This window comes from Salvelinus namaycush, chromosome 41 (genome assembly GCF_016432855.1).
Source record: "Salvelinus namaycush isolate Seneca chromosome 41, SaNama_1.0, whole genome shotgun sequence".
Taxonomy (NCBI): domain Eukaryota; kingdom Metazoa; phylum Chordata; class Actinopteri; order Salmoniformes; family Salmonidae; genus Salvelinus; species Salvelinus namaycush.
In genome coordinates this window covers 1,987,229-2,006,291 of record NC_052347.1, presented here as the reverse complement: position 1 = coordinate 2,006,291, position 19,063 = coordinate 1,987,229, and the positions used below count along the sequence as shown (strand labels likewise).

The 19,063-nt window shown below is 44.8% G+C and overlaps 1 protein-coding gene across 1 annotated transcript in view; it reads left to right on the top strand.

Moving 5' to 3' along the window:
* The first annotated feature begins 680 nt into the window (after positions 1–680).
* Positions 681–19,063, top strand: part of LOC120033944 (microtubule-associated protein tau-like) — a 37,602-nt gene continuing 19,219 nt past the window's right edge. The window contains exons 1-4 of the mRNA XM_038980348.1: positions 681–1,121; positions 13,294–13,494; positions 14,771–14,857; positions 18,871–18,900. Coding sequence (XP_038836276.1) covers positions 13,311–13,494; positions 14,771–14,857; positions 18,871–18,900 — 301 coding nt within the window. The 5' untranslated portion in view covers positions 681–1,121; positions 13,294–13,310. The remainder of the gene's footprint in view (positions 1,122–13,293; positions 13,495–14,770; positions 14,858–18,870; positions 18,901–19,063) is intronic.

The following is a 19,063-nucleotide window of genomic DNA, read 5'->3' as shown; positions in this document are numbered from 1 at the left end:
GGCGTAAGCTGCTTCTGGACCCCAGCTGTAGGGAATAGGGTGCCATTTGGGACGATGTCTGTCTGCCCTGCCACAAGCAGCTGTACACATGCAAATGTCTCTCACACTCAACCCCTGGCCAGATGAACAGGACATGACTTGTTAACTTAACATGATCGCTTGCACCCGTGAAATAAACCTCAAATCTCAAACACACCAGTCCATTATTCTTAAAGGACATTGGATGTAGAGGAGACCAATGTTACCAAGTATGTCATGATTGACAACTCTTACTAGCTCTGTTGGTTGCCTTTGAGGGCATGATTAAGGGACTTAGTTTCAAAGCTGTCTGCATCCTTGCTTTCTCTCTTGCACTCTGTTATAAAATGTACCTACGTATAGGATTAGTATCACATTTTCAGTACAGAATATAAGTAAATGCCAGACATTATTTGAGGGCCACTCTCACTGATTGCTTGCGCCATGAGCCTCTGACATCTTAGCATATAAATACAGAATTACTTGAATGTGCTAGCTAGGGCTGGGCGATATGACGATATATATTGTGTGACGATAGAAAAACGTCTATCGTTTTCACATTATGCTCGTTTATTTCGTTGTCGCAAATCACACTCTTTACGGCAATATTTTTTGTCAATTGGACGTTGGTTTTCGTTCTTCCACACATGCCGCGTGGAAGGAAATTTGCAACACAAACAAACATGGTGGAGAGTGAACGTGACACAGAGCATGGAGACCGTACCTAAAACAGGGGCCACTTCGGTCGCATGGACGTGGTTTGGGTATGAAAAGTCTGACAAGGGCAAAATATGCCGCAGGCCGGTCCCGACAACAACCTCAAACGCCACTAACCTATTTTACCACCCATGCAAGAATAATGTGAAACAGTACGGAGAGAGTCTACGGATGAGACCCAAAAAAGTATAGTTGAGTGCTCAAAACAAACCCCCGACTCAGACGTTGCAAGATGCTTTTGCTCGCGGCACACCATATGGCAAAGAATCACGAAGATGGAAGGCGATAACAGCTGCTGTTACAACTTACATCTGCAGAGACATGGCCCCAATTTACACGGTCGAGAAACGGGTGTTTTGTGAGTTGGTGCTAACACTTGACCCAAGGTACCAAATGCAAATTGATAGTATGTGACACATATTAATGCCAAAATAACATGCAAAATAGGCAAGCCCCCCCAAAACATGTTTTATTTTTATATATATAGATATTTTAGGCCTATATTAATTTTGTTTGCAACTATAGTTGACGTGTTTTCTATTTACCTTTTTAGATTTTATACACTTTTATAATTTGTTACATGCTTAGTTGAAAATTTGCACAAAGGTTCAAAATAAAAGGTGAAATAATCAAATTTGAGTAAGTACCTTTTATTTGTTCAGTATAATTCAAAATGTAATAAGAACTAGTCCTTTACATGTGGTAATTTTATCTAAACTATTTATTCATTGAATTTACAGAAAATGTGCTATATCGTGATATGTATCGTTATCGGGATATGAGATTTTGACCATATCGCCCAGCCGTAGTGCTAGCTATAAACAAACTGGAAAAGCAGGTCCACCCTTATTTATACAGTCATTGGATTCACCTAACGTTTGAGAAAGAATAGGCTACGTACATTTTAGCCTGCATTTAATGTGGAATATAAAAACCTAGCAATAATATTGACTCAAGTACTTGAGGATACCTTTAGCCTAATTAATGAACCTATACCTCATGCAGGTAGGTGATCTCCAGAGCAGATGCTAGGTCTTGTCCTGGCTCTCTGTCAGATCTCAAGGACACGCATACTCTACTGTAGCACAGGAGGTTAGTGGCACCTTCGTTAGTGGCACCTTCATTTGGGAGGACAGGCTCGTTGTAATGACTGCAGCGGAATAGGTGGAATGGTGTCAAACGCACAGCTTCCGTGTGATTGATGCCATTTCGTTCCCTCCATTCCAGCCATTATTATGAGCCATCCTCCCCTCAGCAGCCTGTAGTGTGCTGTAGTGTAAGGGTGGTGTAGGTAGCAAGGTCACTGAGCCACAGCACTGCAAAGAGAGAGAGAGAGCGAGAGCCCAGATGAGCTTCCTTTGGTTTGGCCGGCTCTCTACTAATCTGGGATGTCTTGGCCTCGTTGTCATGCTGATTCTTTGAGTTGTGGTTCAACTCTGCCTGTAGGGATGTTAGGCTGCCTAGCCTATTTCCTCTTAGTTGTTTTGAGTGAAAATACTAAACTAGGCCTAATGGTATTCATTCTCCACCACCACTCATCACGTTTGTGCATTGAGGAGATTGACATCTCCTAACGGTAGGATCAAACGCACCCATGAGTCCTGATTCAGCACTGGGCAAACCCTGGGCTTCTGGGCAGGAACACGGTCAATGTTTCTCATGTATTTTTGAACCTTGGGACTAGCTGGTTCTCTAGCTCTGAGGAGTGGTAGCCTAATGCTGCACGCATGAGCGGTTTGTATATCCATTTGCAGTGGCACTCGGAGAGCATCTCTGATATGTTTCTAGCGGATACTGATGTTTCCAGAGGAAGTCGGCAGCACCAGCTCTCTCTCTCTCACTATCGCTCTTTTACTTCCCCCCTTCCCTCACTGTCTCGCTTCCTCACACTCTCTCTCATCACGCTGAGCAAAGATCGCTGCGCTGCAGAGAGCTGCCTATAGATTGCCTGCTCTGCCCTGCCCTGGCCTGGCCTGGCCTCTGAGGCACCCGGGGCTTTCCTTGCTTCCACAGACACGTCTGTAGTAGGAGACCGGTGTTCATGGTTCACATGAGAGAGAGAGAAAAGAGAGCATGGTGAAGTGGTGAAGTCCAGCTTCTATCCCATCCATCCCTAATAGCAGGGACTGACTGTGGAAACTAGGTCAGATCCACTGACTGAGGCAGCCAATTGTGAGTGGAGCGGGTGGGCAGGACTCCTGGAGTGGGTGACCCTCTGTCTGTAAAGACGAACACACACACACACACACACACACACACACACACACACACACACACAGCCCCATAACCCACTAGCCAAAACCTCAACTACAAACATGAACGATGTTTTTACCGTCATCTTTACTCTTACAACATAATTGAGCTGATTCATGGTTACTGTCAGCCTTGAGTCGGATGTATTGACATCACGCAGCCTGACTCTGTTTGCAGACTCGGCACGGTAACAATGTTTCTTAACATGTCTTGGGGCTGTTCACTGCATAATGGAGAGGCTGCTTGTTCTATCAGTGGTCTATCTGTAGCAGACTTCGACGGCCAGTTAATTATGGTTAGCCTGGGTGGTCGACATGCTTAGTAGAAGATTCAGACCCAGCGGGCAAAACGGGTTGCGATGATATCATTCCAATGAGTTGATAATGACGCAGCTGCAACCAGCTATGCCCGCTAGGGAGTGGTTCGTTTCTCTGGCAGTGTGAGGGTGTCCTCGAGCTAACAGTAGAGCGTCTAACAGTAGAGCGTGTCCAGGCATTTTGGCTAAATGGGTGCTGCTATATTTTGGTGCCGGGGTGGGGGGGGTGATGACTACCTTGAAATAGATGGTTCACTTTGAGTCCATGAATGTCAACAGACTCGCCGGAGCCGTCCGTTTTATTTATGGTCGATCCTCTGTCACGTCATGGTTGACTAGACTGCGCCCCAGTTATCCTCCTCCTCGGTGATTGAAGGCTAGCTAAACCTTATTTAGGAATGTGGGGTGAGGTTCAAAAAGGAAGGAACCCTTGTCAATTTGTGTTAGGAATGTTGCCTAGTCCCAGGAAATTCAACCGATTTGCATAAACCAGGCTGAATGGAAAGCAGCTGCCCTGATGACTTCTTCTCTGTCCGCGTCCTGAACAGATTCCTTTCATGTCCTAATCCACTGTAGACAGAGAGCACACAGGCCCGGGCCTTGTTTGAAACATGTCTTATGTATGTTTGAGGATATTATTGCTTATTTTATATTGTAATACATTGTAATGTAATATATTGCAATACAGTGTGGTATACAGTGTGGTAATGATTCTCAATATCACTCTCAATAGTATTCCTGTCACATCAATTTCCCACATTTTCATTTCGGCATACCCAGAAAGTGACCAAAACAAGGTTTCTAATAGAGCTGGGATGATAGACGGAAAATTACAGACATTGCCTTTATCTTACCGACACGTTTAGTTTACGTCAGTAATTCGAGGTGATTTTGCGACACAACGTTCCTGTAGGTCAGCGGTACTCAAGTACTATTTGAGGAGGTTCGGGTCAAACACATTTTCTAGGTGGCAAAGGTCTGGATTGATAATTTAATTTATTTTCTGCAATTCTACACGTTTTGCATGGGGACTTTTTGTTGTTGCTGTTTTTAAGGGAATATCCTGCAATTCTACGCATTCTTCCATGTCTTTTGTATGTTTATATAAAACCAGGGGTCGAAGCCCGACCGAGTAAGAAAATAAAATACAATTATATATTTATTTTGAGGGGGGGGGACCCGCGGTCCGTATTGACCCTGTTCTGGGTCTGTATCCGTTTCGCGGTCAGCCAGTTGAGTATGGGGGCTGTAGATTGTTCTACATTTTTTGGTCAACAGTAATAGCCTATGCATTATGTTGATTCCTGCTATGAAAATGTCTTCCTGTTTCGCTGTCGGCTGTCGGCTGCTGTCTCTTACTCCCTCTCCCCCACTGTGGGCACTTTTTTATCCATAGGCTACCATCTCAGTTGCCTTACTTGGCACTTGGAAAAAAAATGTCTACAGCCCTGTCGCTATTGTAAAGTAACTGTCCATAAAAAAAAAAAAAAAAAATGGTTGTATTTGTTATCAGGCATAATACTTAGATTTATCGCGATATGACTTTTTGTCCATATCGCCCAGCTCTAGCACCCCCCCCCAAAATAATATCTTGCAGATTTATCATTATCGCAAACAATGGGTCAATTTATCAAACTATGGATATGTTCCTATATCCCCCAGCTCTAGTTCAAAACCACGTAGCACAAACAGGTCCTCCAACCAGCTACATAAATCCGGGGAACATGTTTTGCTAGACATTTATCAGGCCAATGAAACTTCTGCCTCTATGTTCAGCCTCTCTCAGCCTGTCCCTCCCCTTGCTTCCCAGAAGCCATCATCTTAATGCTCTGCTCTGTACTGTTTACGGGCACTACATCCATCACCCATCCCTGCTCTGAACTGAACACTGGGAAGAAGAGTACTGCTTTACCCACACAGTGGCATCGGAGGATGGTGCGTCTTTTTAATCTTGCCATGAAATAGCCTAGCCAAACCACAATAAACTAAGGCATTTGTACTTCCGACACGTGAGAGTGCCTTGGAAGATATCTTTGGAAGCTTTCCCACTTGTATACCTATGCATTGTTCACACAGCCAGGATCAACATCAACATGGCATCCCTAAGTCTAAATATTGCGGTTACATTGCACAACCTTCAATGTTAAGTCATAATTATGTAAAATTCTGGCAAATTAATTACGGTCTTTTTTAGGAAGAAATGGTCTTCACACAGTTCGCAACGAGCCAGGCGGCCCAAACTGCTGCATATATCCTGACTTGGCTTGCACAGAACGCAAGAGAAGTGACCCAATTTCCCTTGTTAAAATAAATTCACGTTAGCAGGTAATATTAACTAAATATGCAGGTTTCAATTTTTTTAACTTGTGTATTGATTTTAAGAAAGGCATTGATGTTTATGGTTAGGTACACATTGGTGCAACGACAGTGCTTTTTTCGCAAATGCGCTTGTTAAAATCATCACCCGTTTGGTGAAGTAAGCGGTGATTCGATGATAAATGAACAGGCACTGCATTGATTATATGCAACGCAGGACAAGCTAGATAAACTAGTAATATCATCAACCATGTGTAGTTAACTAGTGATTATGTGAAGATTGATTGTTTTTTTATAAGATAAGTTTAATGCTAGCTAGCAACTTACCATGGCTCCTTGCTGATCCCGCGTAACAGGTGGTCAGCCTGCCACGCAGTCTCCTCGTGGAGTGCAATGTAATCGGCCATAATCGGCGTCCAAAAATGACGATTACCGATTTGTTATGAAAACTTGAAAATCGGCCCTAATTAAATCAGCCATGCCGATTTTAATCGGTCGACTTCTTCTAGTTTGTAGTGAAGTCAACGTTGGGGCCCACATGCCCTGACTGAACTTCTGGAGAGTTGAAGCGAATGGGGGGGGTGAGGGTGTGTCCTGGAGGACATCACCGACAACAATGTCTTCTCCCTGAACCCCTGACCTGAGTGAGTGTGTAGAGCCCGGCCTAGTGACGGAGGAATGTCGAGAAGCATGTCGGTCAGTCAGCAGATGGGACGTGATCAGCATGACTGGAATGTCCCCTCTCCTCACAGCACGGCTCATAAATAGATACTTTCTTTGGCTTCTGTCACCACAGTGAGGAACACAAGAGCTCACAGATGAAGACCGTGTCCCTTGTAGAAGATACAAGACCTAGCCTACTTTTGGGTTTGCGCGTCATCGTCCACTCCTGAATCACTGAAAATCATACTGTGACTAAATTCGTATTGTGACGGATGATGGTCAGTAGGTCTGAGTTCATGGGGTATTTTTATGCCTCTGTCAGTGGCAGCAGGTCTGTTGCCCTAAATTAAAGGGGCAGTTCACCAAAAATGACACATTGGTTTCCTTACCCTGTAAGCAGTCTATTGACAAGGTATGACAGCAATTCATGCTTTGGTTTAGCTTCCCTAGCACTGTTTCCAAATGCTAACGTTTTAGCATATGTGGCACAAATCCCAGTCAAGTCATGGTACCGATATTAGCATTTTTTGCGCATCTACAGTATATTCCATAGACTGCTTACAGGGTTGTAGTGGGGTAATATTTGACATATTTGACATTGTCTCGAGGCTTAAAAAGCATTCTTTAACCTGTCTCTTCCCTTTCATCTACACTGATTTGAAGTGGATTTAACAAGTGCCATCAATAAGGGATCGAAGCTTTTACTGTTACAGGCAGAAACGGATTGAGATTATGATGTCATTTCAACCAGTTTTGCCCAGTATTTCCCCGCTGGGTCTGGGTTCATGATCCGCATTATCCCCAAACAATACCGGCTTCTCATCTAGTCAGGATAATGCCTGCCTGAGTTGCACATCAACATTTTCATTCAGGCATCTGAAAATAGAGCCAACGTTAGGGGATTTTGGTCCGATCACCAGAAACCTTGTTTGAATTTTCCCCTAATCTTCTCTGTAATTACAAGAAAGAAGGCCATGGTTTCCTCTTTGGGGAGAAATCAATGCAAGGCTTTTGTGAACTAAATTGTGTAATACTGTGGGGTAATTTCAGAACAATCCTTTCTTCTGTTTTACATAAAACCGGTCTGCTTTCCCTTAGCCTTGCAGCTTCACCCTCTCGACTATCTCAAGAGGGCAGTCTTCCAGGGCTGCATCACATCACAGCTACTGTACAGAATGGCCCTGGCTGGAGCCAAACGGTGACAATGTTAAGAGCGGACACTCGGAAGGAGGACCCCAGAGAGGGCAAGGTGGATGCATTGCTGTAGCCTTTCTGGGCTCTTTCTTTTCTGGTATTTTCTGGGACAGTGAAAGCAGGAAACCCCGAGTTCAGCACGTTAGAAAGAAACATCCCACTGTTCCATATTGTAGCAGCTTGTTTTCATGTGTCATGCATTCCATCTCTGTCCCACACGATGCTCCACCCATTCTCCTCCTGACTCTCCCCTCTGTTTCTCAGAGGGAATTCGACTGAACCAGCTGTTTTTGTCAAACGTTCCTTGTCATTCTGTGCGTCCCAAATGGCACCATACTCACTGTAGGCACTGCTTTGGACCCTGGTCCAAAGTAGTGCACTATATAGGGAATAGGGTCCCATTGGAGACATTATGGGCAGCGAACACTCCGAGCCTCAGACTACAACCGTTTTCCCCCCCCTCTCTCCTCCTTTAAAATTCTGTCTGACTGTGTCCTGTGGTTCAGCTGCAGACCTCGAATGACACCTCGAACTCTACGGTTACACAACAGTCAGGTGGACTTCTCTTCGTCGGCACGTTCTGCTCTACTCTGTTGTCACACAGAGGAGAAAGTGAATGTCGAGGAAGTGGAAAGGACTCTACTTTCAACGCAGTCCGGCCTGGAGCCGCCTGTTTCAGGAGCAGTATATCACTAATCAGGTTCAACAATAGTCTTGCAAGAGTTTAGTGGGTTAGGGTTACGTGAAGGGGGGAGAACTTTGTTTTGAAAGGGCTTAGCTTTAATCAAACCTCAATTGGGTCATTAAGCTCATCTCATATGGTCCCCCCCCCCCCCCCCAGAAACGTCTCTTAAAAAATATTCTCATATTCGGCATGTGTTATGCTCAAATCACCCACGTACTCTCCTCTAGCCTAATTTCACATGGATATACATGGTATGCTGAAACCAATTCAAGTGGAAAGCTGAAGACTGCGTCTCGCCTAATCTGAGAGGAAAGCGTCTAGGCTATTCTGCAAAAAAAATGTTATTGGAAACGACACCAGAGGAGAAATGTCTCTATTTAATCTCTAAAATGTCTCTATTTAATCTCTAAAATGTCTCTATTTAATCTCTAAAATGTCTCTATTTAATCTCTAAAATGTCTCTATTTAATCTCTAAAATGTCTCCAGTTCATCTCTAAGATGTCTCTATTTTATCACTATCTACCGTCTGACATTGGGGATGTAGGCTAGATTGAGAGCCAAGCATTAGAAGACTGAGGAGAGTTCCTCCATTTCTTCTCTTTTGGATTCTGCTGTATCACGCCGCTGCATTGGGCTGGGCGTGTGTGTCCCCCTGTCTGAGCATGCGCCAGCTTTCTTTCTGCAAGGACCAGAGGCTTTGCAGGCGCACCTTCCCTCTCCCTCCCTTACTCCTTTTGCCTCTCCTCTCGCTCTGTCTTTCCCTCTTCCAACAGCAGTCTCCTTCCCCTTGTCCCCTTCCTCTCTAACAGTCTCCTTCTCTCTCTCCTCCCTGTCAGCATCAATCTCTGCCTCTTTTCTTTCACTCCCATTCCCTCTCCATCTTTTTTTCCCCTCCCCTCGCCCTTTACCGCCCCTCATCCTCTCCCGTAGACACGGTCCCTCCCCGTCTCATTCTCGTTGTGCCGTCTGCTTTCCTTCTCTCCCCGTTCTCTCGTTCTCTTCTCTCCATCGTTGAGCTGGGCTAAATCCCACGCGGCATACTTTGTCCTTGCCGTGTTCCATCTGCTGCTCTAATACTTTCTCCCATTTAGCTTTAACATGCCTTTCTTACAGCAAGGCAGTGGGGTAAGGGCTGGGTCGTCTCTGACGCGTTCGTGTTTAGAGTGGACCCCCCCCCCATCTCCCTCAGATTCCCCCTCTCTTTCCTTCTCTCTGCTTGCTGCAGCGACTGATGATGAATATTAAAGAGGAGCGAGAGAGAGAGGCTTCCTTTGGGCGCTGCCTGGCCATTCAGCAGGCTGGCAGCTCTCTGAGTGCAGCGCTGCTCTAGCTCCACCCACCACCCCCCCTTCCCTGGCTGTCTCCAGGCTGACAGAGCTCCAGATCATCTCAGCCATTTTATTCCTCCCGCTCTTTAAAACTGCAATATGTCACTTTTTGGGCAACCCGACCAAATTCACAAATAAATGTTGAGTTATAGATCTGTCGTTCTCATTGAAAGCAAGTCTAAGAAGCGGTAGATCTGTTCTATGTGCGCTATTTCTATGCTTCCCGTTCTTAAGTTTCGTTTTTTGCGTCTTTTTACTTTTGATTTTGTACACCAGCTTCAAACAGCTGAAAATACAATATTTTAGATTGTACAATAAACCTGCTTTTTTTTTTCACAAACTGAGGGAAAAAACACGATGACACTTGCAAGAGCAGGTTTCTTCTTCTTTCTCATCTTATTCAACTGTTACCATGCACCTGCAAAAAAAGATGGCTCAGATGTGCGAGTGCCTTTTTGAATTTTGTCACATAAACTGAAATTAGGTGAACGTTTAGAATTTTAGCAACCAGGACATGGCGGAGAAACTTCTGCATATTGCACCTTTTTAAAGTATTACAGAAAGACAATCCACAGAGGAGATGACCGGGAGGGAGAAGACATGGGATGAGAGACTGGGGAGTTTTTAAGGTGACGGTCTAACATGCTCTGAGATTTGACCACTTTTAGGCTATGTCCTAGACAAATAAGAGACATTGGTTAACACGTCTTGTCTCGATGCTTGGGTGTAAAACTAGAATCGGGACCAACAAATCAACAGTCGCATAAACGGGGTGTAGGCTAGGCTTATCGTGGCAAACATGGAGAAAGTGTTTATCCAGGCCTAGTGCTTTGCCTTTGATGACATGTTCCTCGACTAGGGGTGTGAACGTTTCAAACGGAAAAACACTCCGCAACATTTTAATCACAGTGCAGCTGGGTAGCTTGCTCTTTCTCTTCGCTAATGATGCGAGACGAGTGTGTTCAGTCTTCCGTCTGTTCTGTGTAGAATATCCTAGCCTATTCATTGAGGATTGGCCCTGCTTCACACAGGGGTATGTGTGTGTGTGTGTGTGTGTTGGCCTGGCGTTGGAGGGTGCTCAGCTAAGTGCGGGACAAAGATTAGGTGTAAACGCCTGTGAGATGCTCAACAAAGAGGATTAACATGAGCATCCATCTGCCCCTCTGGCATTTCAGATCAAAAATCATACCACCAATTTGGTCTCCTCTCTCCCTCCCCTGCTGTTTTTGGGTAGTTGCCTCGTTTCTTTGTGTCTCTCCAACTAGCTGAATGAAGGCGTTCACTTGTACAACTGACTAGGTATCCCCCTTTCCCTTAAATGGGGCCCTGCTCCCTCTTTAGTAACCGAGTGAGCCTATTCACCAGTTAGCCTACGTCTTTCCCCGCACCTCTTTGTTCGAGCCCTAAGGCAGCCTAATTGCAGTAGATTGACAGTGCATAAGGAGGTCTGTGGTTCTGGTGATGGTTCTGGCTGTGATGTGATGCACTTTGTGACTGCTCTGTCTGTGTGTCTCTCTTCCTCTCTCTCTCTCTAGGGCTACAGCAATCAGCCCACAAAGAGAATCAGAACACAGCTGCCAGACCAGTCACAGGCCAATACAAATTACAGGTTGGGCTTGGCCAGAACATGGTTTCAACCCTTCTCCCTTGCCCAATACGCCCATCCCCCGACTTCTGTCACTGGGAGAAATTCTATTCTGTCTAAAGATCACTGTAGTCCAGTCGTGGTTTGTTAAATGCTGTGTGCCAGTTCAGTTTGCCTTGTCCTCCTGACTATGTTTTTTCCTACAAACTTCACCAATATCATCTTGTACTATTTATACAGGACATAGGCTAGCTAACAGTGGCCAGGTGCTCCGATCTCACAGATCTCACAGTGGCCAGATCTCAACCTCCTTACTATTGGTCATATGCCTATTTAGAGTGAGGTGAGGTCATATAAAAAAAATACTCTAAGATAGGCTACTTGTATGGAGATCAAGTTATGATGGGGTTAGCTTTTTTTTGTCGGTACAGGGGTCCGAAGCAGGTCCGAAGCAGATGCTGATTGTGTTTTGTCAGAAACTCAAAAGCAATCCTCTGTGCGGTATCGCTAAATGACCCAGTTCTACAGTCTTGTAAAGGCAGTCCAGAAAATGCACACATGGAAGAAGCCCACATCGTCAAGTGACCCCAAAGCACAACAGAACACAATCGCCCTCTTAATAATAAACACTAAAACACGCCCTCATAACACCAACCAAACCGCTGGACTTAAGGAAACAGAAACAGGAAATGCCTGGCACGCTGCTGTGTGTATTTTGAGAGGAACTTCCCCTTCGAGAAGACAGGAGGAAATCCCCCCCCCCCTGCATTAATATGACCCTATTATTGGTGCATCTGATCTTGTAGTCTATGAGCTGCAGTGCAAAGCTTGTTTCTGCAGGAGGAGGGAGGGGCCCGTGTGTGTGTCTGTGTGTGTGTGTGTGTAGTCTCTAAGCTGCTGTTTCTGAAAGAGCAGCTCACAACCTCATGGTTGGCCAGTGTTTATCTTGGCCACGTCCATCATCTTGCTTCATAACAAATAGAAGCATGCTCACATTACAGTACGCCAACCCTGACATGATGACAATCCGTTAAAGGGAAGTAGCTCAATATCACATGTAACACGAATCACGATTCTCTACGCTTAGCCGAGGAAGAGGAGGATTGCCTCGAGTCTGTGGAGTAACTCGAAACGTTCGACTAGCCTAGGTGTCGTCTCTCCACACTCACTATTGAGGTGACAGCTTTGCTTGGGGACTCGAAACAGGCTAGGTCAAGCTACATTGAGACATTAGGCCTACGTTGCTTTGGTATGTCCCTTGGTACCACATTAGACATGATGGCACTTTAGACCCTACCTAGCAAGAACCTGAAGAAACAAAAGACACCTAGCCTAGTCCATTCAAATCACGATCACTGAGAAAGGGCATCAGACAAATGTTTCTGGAATTTCATCTTCCCCTAGCCGCCAGTTCGTTGTTGCACTACGTCTGCCTGCGTTAGCAAAGCCGAGTGCCCTTTCAGCTCCTAAAGTCCCTTTGATTACGTAAAGCTTATATAAAGTGAGGGGGAGACAAAGGGAAAAGTCCCGATTGTCCCCCATCAGTCCCTATGAGGGGGCGACATAGAAATCGCAGTGTCGCAGCCCGTTGGTGTGACAATGGCAATAGGAGTTGGCAAGACAGCAGCGCAAACAGATCTGGGATCAGGCTCGGGCTGCCTGGGATGAGCAGACAAATCCGTTGTTGTTCTTGTATGAAGGGTCTGTGTCGGTGACTAAGGCCTTTTGGGGCCGAAAAACACTGCACAATAAAACTGTGGGAGAATTCAACAGTGCGCTGGTATCTGTCTGTCTTTAGCTCAGCAGCCATATCCCTCTCTGTGGGGAACAGCACAGGCCCAACAAGCATGTGTGCTGGGTGTCGATTTGGAATCGCTGTCAATGACTTCTCTTTCACCTTCGCCCTTTGACATTGTAGCCTATTACGGAGATCCCGCCAACTTTGGTTGGTTCTCTCAGGCCTCCGCTCCTCTGACTCCCTTTTGAAGGAAGCCGACAACAACAGCAATGTTTAGAATCCTCTCAGTTCAGTCCGTGTTCTGCGCAGGCCCCCCATCTCATTTCTTCAAGGCGTTATTGAAAGCAGCAATTATCGGTCTCCACCTGCCAACGTAGCTTGTGCGGATGACATCAAAACGAAGGTATCCAAACTGAATGGAGCATTTAACTCCTTGTCTTTTTCTTCTTCTTCCCTCCGTCTCCTCTCTCTCCTCCCAGCCCGAACTCGCTTCGCCATGGATCAGCATCAGGACTTCAACTCGGGCACGGACGGCCACGCCGCCCTGCAATTCAACTCTGGGGAGACCACGGCCTCGGCTGCCCTAGCCAACATGACCCTGAAGGAACCCCTGGACCAGCGGGAGGTCAAGAAGCCTAACGGGATGCCAGACGCACACATGGGACCTGGGGACATGAAAGGTCAGTGATGGACTAGGTCACTAGGACTGTAGATTCTGACAGTGGGGGGGGGGGGGGGGGGTTATGGGAAAGAGAGAGCATCAGATACACATTCGTGGAAAATAAGTTTCTTAGAATCTGGTCAATCTGTCTTCGCATTTCTTGTAGACCTTTAATAGTAAAAAGCAGACTGTGGCGATCTGTTTCATCCAGACAGATGGAAGTCGAGGATGTTATTGTTGCCTGTTCTCTGCAGTGCCCTTCCTTATATTGCATGGTTAAATAACCCTACAGACGTGTGTGTGTGTGTGTGTGTGTGTTTACGTTTACACTAATCCAGGCATTTGGGTCAGTCTCTCCTCAGACAGGCATTCTATCCTGTATTATACAGAGCCAGCACTCTCTTCCAGAAAACCGGATTCAGATGGTGAAACAAATAATCCTGACGGGCCACAAGAGCAGGGATGCAAATGCTGATAATATAAACACGTTTTGGTTTTTACCGTCATCTACAGAGGACCTTAAAGGGATACTACGAGATTCTGGCAATCAGTCGCTTTTCTACTTACCCAGTCAGATGAACTCGTGGATAGCATTTGTATGTCTCTGAGTGCCGTGTGAAGGAAGTTTGAGGTAGTTTCAACCAGCCAATGCTAACTATCGCTAGCGCAATGACTGTACGTCTACTGGTACGGTAGCATACGCCCGAATTTCCCGAGTGTCCCTCTAACGTACCGAGTTTTGCTCAGTGCTATTGGATGACATGCACCAGCTGTCTCAGCTTTTTAGGTTTTGGTTACTGTACTGTAGGCCGACAGTATGTCAGGGACCAGATGAGGCCTAAATATTACATGAGACAGTCTATCTATATCTAGAAAAGAAAGGAATGCATATTCCATCAAGGATGTGGCTTTACGTTCTCCAGTCAGGTATTTTTATCCTCAGTATTTCGCTTCACGTAGAATACTTCCTCTTTAGGGAGCAGACGGGCATTACTACCGTTCTTATTGTACAGCGTACACTACGCCACTGAAGATGAAAAGGAACAACTTCTAAAGCAAGGCATCTTGTGTTTTGAGTTGGAAATGTAGGGCACACTGGGACTGGGGGCTGTTCTTTAAAAATATATATATATTCCACTGTACCTCTTAACTGCCTCACTGCGTCCTCAATATGTTCACCTACCTCAAAATATAGGCTAGCCCGCTCTTTTGTTCCAACTGACGTGATGTGATGCCCGTTTTTTGTTCTCTCTCTCTCTCTCACTAACTAATAATCTTGCCTCTGTCTCACGTAGATGATTTGCTGGAGCTGTCACCTGAACTGAAATCACAGCCTCAAGCAGCAGTGTCAGAGGTCTCTGTGTCTAAGAGCGCCCTCTCGGGTATGCCGCTCCTCACATCCGAACCCTTTATTTCTAACAGGGGCTGTGTGAGCTGCAGGGTTGGGCTCAATTCCATTTAGTTCAGTGTCCATTCCCGAAATGTTTCAGGAATTGATTCATGAATCGGAAATACTTCATAAATTGATCATGAATAGATTATTATGAAATGGAATTGAGTCCACCTCTGGTTGTGATTGTGCCTCTTGTCGTGGCTTCAAAAGCAATTTGCTCATTGGTTCCATTTGCCCTCTGCCTCTTCGCGAATCATCATCCAGCTTCTTGTCACAACCTCGACATGCATTTGTTTTAGCTTCTTGCTTCACAGCTGCCTGCTTCACTTTTCACAGATAACCCTGTAGCACCTGGATTCTGAGTGCCTTTGTATTCCCCAAAATAATGTGCTTCCTCTCTTTTCCTGTCTTCTCTTCCTCTCTTTTCCCGTTTCTTCCTCCAGTTTACGCAATCAGCGCCCAATGCTTCTTTTTAATTAGTTGCCTCTCTGTCTCTCTGTCTGTAGGAATGAGAGAGAGACAAAGGTCAGTTCTTCTGAGGGCGTCTGCCTTTCCTTCCTAATGCATTTTTAATGAAATCTCCTGTCAGGATTTGAGGATGATACCGCTGCTCCCCTGCTGCTGGCCTCGCAACAATCCATGATATTTCCTGCTTCTGTTCATAAATTGCATTTTTTTTAAAATTCTGAATTATTATGCCATGCTTCTGAGTTCTGTTCTGAGTTCTGTGTGGGTGAACTATCTTGTTGTTGTAGCTTTTCAGAGCACGTTTCATTCAGGTCACACTGATAGAAAAAAGCCAGCTCCCCCCAGATCGTAGCATCATGCGTCAGGCCTGGAGTTGTGGTCTCTCGTATTCACGATTGTCAGCATCCTAACTGTTAGCATTACGTTTTAGGCTGTCGTCAGGACAAAGACAGTGGACGTAAGCTTCCTGTATTTAGACAAATGTCCCGTCGGCGGTCGGTAAGTTAAGAACCGTTGTGGTTTTGAATCTGAGAACACGGCGTTGCATAAGTGGCACTCTGCAGTAACATGCTCTCTCAACAGTCACGGCCAACAGGCCAACCTCAGAATAAGTGAAAGGGGTGGGGGGGGGGGGGGGGGGTGTTTCTGGGCTAATGGGTCAATATGGTCGCCACTTAACCGGTGCTGTGGCCTTGGTCAGCACGGTGGCGCCATGGTAACAGAAGGCTGAACCTCACCGTCCCTATAGAGCCATAGCTAGTCACCCCAGAGCATTTTAAACATGGCTCGTAGGATTGATGTCATGGGACTTCGTTCATCCTCACACTCGGTTTTCATTTACCATAGGAAGTGATGGTCATGGCGCTCATAATGCTTCGTATAATCGTGTCCTCGATGTTATAACCCCTTTAGCTATTAACACACTCAGTGAATCCAGGTCTCTCGACTGTCACTGGGCCTTTATTCGACAATGATTTATGGTATTGCCAGAAGGACAAAAGGCACTTTTACGGTGGTGATGTTCTCTCAACAACAGCCCACAGCTAAAGATACCACGGTGTCTGCTCTGCTGTGCACTACAGGCCAGCCTTGGCTCTAACCCCTGTCCACGAAAACATGAAAGATTTGAGCAATTTCCATGAATGGAACTATGTGCGTAATGTAATTAGTTCCAAACCTTCCTTGAAACACTGGCATGAACAATATGCCGCAGGACACGACAAGAGAACACAAGGCTAGATGTCTAGATTCAGGCCTACATTGTAGGAACTCATGTTCATTTTCCCGTGCGTACTGTAGGTCTACTACCAGCAATAGTCCATAAGTTACACTTGTCAATACAGGACAGCCAACTGTAATACAAGGGCCATGGCTATGAAGCATGTGTCTGGTGCTTTAGTCCTTAACTGGGGTTCGGTGTCTATGACTGCCCTATTAGCTGTAGGCAGAATCGTTTATAGCCACTTAGATGATGCTGAGCTTGCAGACTGAGAACTGTTAATGGTTGCCATGGCGGAATCATCAAGCTTTCCTGGAATGATAAAGCGTTTCTTATTAACACCTATGCTAATCCCCCCCAGAAAATGTTAGGTACAATGTCTTCGTGAAGTAATTAATACCCCTTGATTTATTCCACATTTTGTTACGTTACAGCCTGAATTCGCCCATCTATACACAATAGCTCATAATGACAGTGAATTTCTTTTGTTGACATTTTTTGCAAATTGATTGAGAATGAAATACAAAAATATCTTATTTACATAGGTTTAAGTCAGTCTCTAATAGCTTTCCACACCTGGATTGTGCAACATTTGCCTATTATTATTTTCTAAATTCTTCAAGCTCTGTCAGTGGTTGTTGATCATTGCTAGACAACCATTTTCAGGTCTTCTTATAGATATTGTGTTATTGACTGTATGTTTTGTTTATTCCATGTGTAACTCTGTGTTGTTGTTTGTGTCGCACTGCTTTGCTTTATCTTGGCCAGGTCGCAGTTGTAAATGAGAACGTGTTCTCAACTGGCCTACCTGGTTAAATAAAGGTGAAATCAAAAAGTTCAAGTTGATTTAAGTCAAAACTGTAACTCGGCCACTCAGGAACATTCACTGTCTTCTTGGTAAGCAACTCCCAGTGTCGATTTGGCCTTGTGTTTTAGGTTATTGTCCTGTTGAAAGGTGAATTCATCTCCCAGGGTCTGGAAAACAGACTGAACCAGGGTTTCCTCTAGGATTTTGCCTGTGCTTAGCTCCATTCCATTTTTTTAAATCCTGAAAACTCCCCAGCCCTTAACAACTACAAGCATAACCATAACATGATGCAGCCACCACTATGCTTGAAATATTGAAAGTTGTACTCAGTAGTATGTTTGGGGCAAATCCAATAAAACACAATACTTTGTATTCAGGTAAAAAAATAACATGTATTTGCCACATTTTATGCAGTATTAGGTCTACTTTAGTACCTTGTTGCAAACAGGATGAATGCTTTTGTAATATTTTTATTTTGTACAGGCTTCCTTCTTTTCACTCTGTCAATTCGGTTAGTATTGTGGAGTAACTACAATGTTGTTGATCCATCCTCAGTTTTATCCTGTCACAGCCGTTAAACTCTGTAACTGTTTTAAAGTCACCATTGCATGGTGAAATCCCTGAGCGGTTTCCTTCCTCTTCGGCAACTGATTTAGGAAGGACGGTTGTATCTTTGTAGTGACTGGGTATACTGATACACCATCCAAAGTGTAATGAATAACTTCACCATGCTCAAAGGGATATTCAGTGTTTGCTTTTTTTTTTTACATTTACCTATCTACCAATAGGTGCCCTACTTTGCGAGGCATTGGAAAACCTCCCTGGTCTTTGTGGTTGAATATGTGTTTGAAATTCACTGCTCGACCGAAGGGCCTTACCTTAACTTGTGTGGGGTACAGAGATGAGCTAGTCATTCAAAAATCATGTTAACTATTATCGCACACAGAGTGAATCCATGCAACTTATTATGTGACTTGTTAAGCACATTTTTACTCCTGAACTTATTTAGGCTTGTCATAACAAAGTGGTTAAATACTTATTGACTCAAGACATTTCAGCTTTTCATTTGTATTGAATTTATAAACATTTTGAAAAACATTAATTCCACTTTGAGATTATGGGGTATTGTGTGTAGGCTAGTGACAAAACAATCTCAAATGAATCCATTTTAAATTCAGGCTGTAAATGTGGGAAAAGTCAAGGGGTGTGAATACTTTCTGAAGACAATGTAGATCAACAGATGGACGGTGTAGGCAGTCGTGCCCCTTCATTGCCCACACTTGCGCATGACCGAGAGTAAGTTAGTGGTTTTAGCGAGCTTTAGACATAGGATTTATTTCAGCAGTGTGTGTGTGTGGTTAAGTTTGATCATAATTGTGTGAGTGCTCGCTGAACGTTGGGAGATCAGCTTACCGGTACCTGTAGAAAAAGTCTAATGAAGTCCCCCTTTTTCCTTTTCTCGTCTTCCCTATCCTCTTCCTCTCCCATCGAACCCTGGACCATGCAGCTACCCGAGGGACGACCGCTACAGGTCAAGGTATGACTACAATACCCATCTGACATGTCTCTTCCTCAGACTACATGTAGCCATGAGGAAGTAGAGTTTCTGAGACCAACTACCGTCCATATCAAATCATCATCAACGTCTCTATTCATTCTATTCATTCCAATAGCTCATACAGCTCATTGAAACCACGGTT